The sequence below is a fragment of the Arachis ipaensis genome, chromosome B3, assembly GCF_059453495.1.
Source record: "Arachis ipaensis isolate K30076 ecotype BB chromosome B3, ASM5945349v1, whole genome shotgun sequence".
Classification (NCBI taxonomy): Eukaryota; Viridiplantae; Streptophyta; class Magnoliopsida; order Fabales; family Fabaceae; genus Arachis; species Arachis ipaensis.
Window position 1 is genome coordinate 8,707,237 of NC_142438.1, and position 3,199 is coordinate 8,710,435.

At 44.4% G+C, this 3,199-nt stretch overlaps 1 protein-coding gene across 1 annotated transcript; it reads left to right on the forward strand.

Moving 5' to 3' along the window:
* The first annotated feature begins 2,354 nt into the window (after positions 1-2,354).
* LOC148569772 (uncharacterized) lies at positions 2,355-2,924 on the forward strand. Its single transcript, XM_088506627.1, has one exon. The coding sequence runs from the start codon at positions 2,355-2,357 to the stop codon at positions 2,922-2,924; it is 570 nt and encodes a 189-aa protein (XP_088362753.1).
* The last annotated feature ends 275 nt before the right edge of the window (positions 2,925-3,199 follow it).

Sequence of the window (3,199 nt, forward strand, 5' to 3'; positions counted from 1 at the left end):
TATCTCATGGAAAGGTCGGACAATCATGGGGAAAAAAAAGAGACGATGAAGGTCACGGACGAAGAAATCCGCCCCCACAGACCCCCGAGCGCCACATTGATATAATATCAGGAGGATTTGCTGGAGAATGGTTGACCAAATCATCTCGAAAAAGGCATTTGAAGGAAGTCTATCAGGTTGGGAGTGAAGGGGCCGACCTCCCAACTATCTCATTCACCAAGGAGGATGGACAATGCATTGTGACTGGACACAACGACCCGGTAGTAATCACTATGATTCTCGCCAACGCCCATCTATATAGAACTCTGGTGGATCAAGGGAGCTCAGCTGACCTCTTGTTTAAACCAGCATTTGATAAATTGGGGTTCGATGAGAAAGAGCTAAGGGCCTACCCCAACACCCTCTTCGGATTAGGGGACACTCCTATTAAGCCACTGGGTTTAATTCCCCTACACACAACTTTTGAAAGGGGGACAAAATCCAAGACCTTAAGCATCGATTTTATTGTCGTCGATGTAACTTCTGCCTATAATGCCCTGATAGGCAGAACAACCCTAAATCGGCTTGGAGTAGTAGTTTCTACATCCCACCTCTGTATGAAGTTTCCAACACCGGAAGGGATTGCTACCATCAGGGGAGACAAAAAGCTGGCAAGAAATTGCTACAATGAAAGCCTGAACCTGAGAGGTAAAGGCAAAGAAGTCAATACCATTGAACTCAGGAGAGTCCGAGTTAAAAGAAGAATTACGATCACAACCTGGAGAAAAGGCAGAAGAGGTACAAATCGGGAAAGAGATTGGGAAGAACACCAACATATGAGCCAACTTAGCAAAAGATCTGAAGCAGAAACTGGTACAGCTCCTACAAGAGAATTCTGATCTCTTCGCCTGGAAAGCTTCTGACATGCCTGGAATAGACCCCGAACTCATGTCACACAGATTGGCTGTTCATCCGGGGTCCCGACCTATCTAATAAAGAAGAAGGAAGCTAGGCCCTGAACGGGTTCAAGTGGTCGAAGAGCAAGTGCAAGCCTTGCTAGAGGCAGGCTTTATTAGAGAAGTCAAGTATCCGACCTGGCTAGCAAACACGGTGTTGGTGAAAAAACAGAATGGTAAATGGAGGATGTGCGTCGACTACACCGACCTCAACAAAGCATGTCCTATAGATCCATATCCTCTACCAAATATTGTTACCCTAGTGGATGCCAGCTCGGGATATCAATATTTGTCATTCATGGATGCCTACTCGGGATATAATCAAATCCCGATGTACCAGCCAGACCAAGAAAAGACATCGTTCATCACACCAAGAACGAACTATTGCTACGTGATCATGTCATTTGGATTAAAAAATGCAGGGGACACATATCAAAGGCTGATGAACAAGGTGTTTGCACCTCACTTGGGAGAACTAATGGAGGTATATGTGGATGACATGCTGGTAAAAACCAAGGATGATGCCAGCCTCCTGAACGATCTCTCGCAATCTTCCACACCATAAGATTGCACGGGATGAGACTAAATCCCGATAAGTGCACCTTTGCAGTAGAGGCTGGAAAATTTCTAAAATTCATGCTAACACAAAGGAGGATTGAAGCTAACCCCAATAAGTGTAAATCGGTCCTGGAAATGAAGAGCCCGACCGCTTAAAGGAAGTCCAGAAGCTGAACGGCCGACTTGCAGCTCTATCCAGATTCTTGGCAGGATCTGCATTAAGATCCCAACCACTTTTTTCATACTAAGAAAAAGATATCAGTTCAAATGGACTCCTGAATGCAAAGAAGCATTCCAAGAGTTCAAAAATATCAAAATACTTGAAAAGTTCGCATATGCATTGATAGTAGCATCTAGAAGGCTTCGGCCTTATTTTCAATCTCACACCATAAGAATTCGGACGAACCAGCCCATAAAGCAAATCTTTCAGAAAATAGATATTACGAGCATAATGGTTCAATGGGCTACAGAGTTATCCGAGTGCGACTTGAAGTACGAAACTCGGACAGCAATAAAAGCCCAATGCCTTACCAACTTCGTAGCCGAATATGCGGGAGATCAATAGGAGGCCCCCATAACCTGGGAATTATACGTGGATGGCTCCTCCAACAAAGTCAGAAGCGGTGCAGGCATAATACTAGTCCATGAGAATGGAACTCAAATAGAAGTCTCCTTGAAGTTTGAATTCTCGGCCTCCATTAATCAGGCAGAATGTGAAGCCTGATTGCCGGGCTAAAGCTAGCTAATGAAGTCGGAGCAACCAAAGTGGTAGTCTTCAGTGACTCCGAAGTGGTGACTTCCCAAATCAATGGAGAATATCAGGCCAAAGACCTAAATATGAAAAGATACTTAGAAATAACTATGGAGTATCTTGGGCGATTCCCTGAAACCGAGGTCAGACACATAACTCAGGAACTTAACAGCAGAGCAGACGCCCTCTCCAAGTTAGCAAGTACCAAACCAGGGAAAAACAATAGGAGCCTGATTCAAGAAACTCTCCAAGAACCCTCAGTCACGAAGGCAGAAACCAAGCTAGACGTCTTAGAAGTTTTTGGATTAGACCTCGGATGGATGACTCCTCTGATCGAATACTTAAAATTCGACATCCTACCGAAAGAACACAAAGAGGCCAAGAAGATCCAGAGGGAAGCACAGAACTACACCTTGGTGAGAAATGTCCTTTACAGAAGAGGGATATCTATGCCATTGTTGAAGTGCGTTCTGACTTCAAATATGGAAGAAGTCCTGGATGAAGTACACGGTGGCATTTGTGGAAACCATCTGGGAGCGAGATCTTTAGCCAGAAAGATTATTCGAGTTGGATTCTTCTGGCCGACCTTGCAAAAAGACACTACCGACTTCGTAAAGAAGTGTCAACCATGCCAGATGCATGCAAATTTCCACGTCGGAGAAAGGCAAGGTAACCCCTAGGCAGGTAAAAAGACAGTCATACATGAAAATAAAATGGGGGTCAGTGTCATTCAGCCTCCCACAGTAAACCAGTCCTCAGGATCTAGGGCCACTAATTTGTATTTGGGTTCGTCGGCATCAAGACTACAAACCCTATGGTGTTTTCTGAGTTCGGTTAAAAAGACATCATCCACTACAGGATGCTCGGAAAGGATAGAGGAGTCTACCCATCTCAATAAGGCCTCAAAAACTTGAGAAGACATTTTTTCAGAAAGGAGAATATATAGGGAGATATA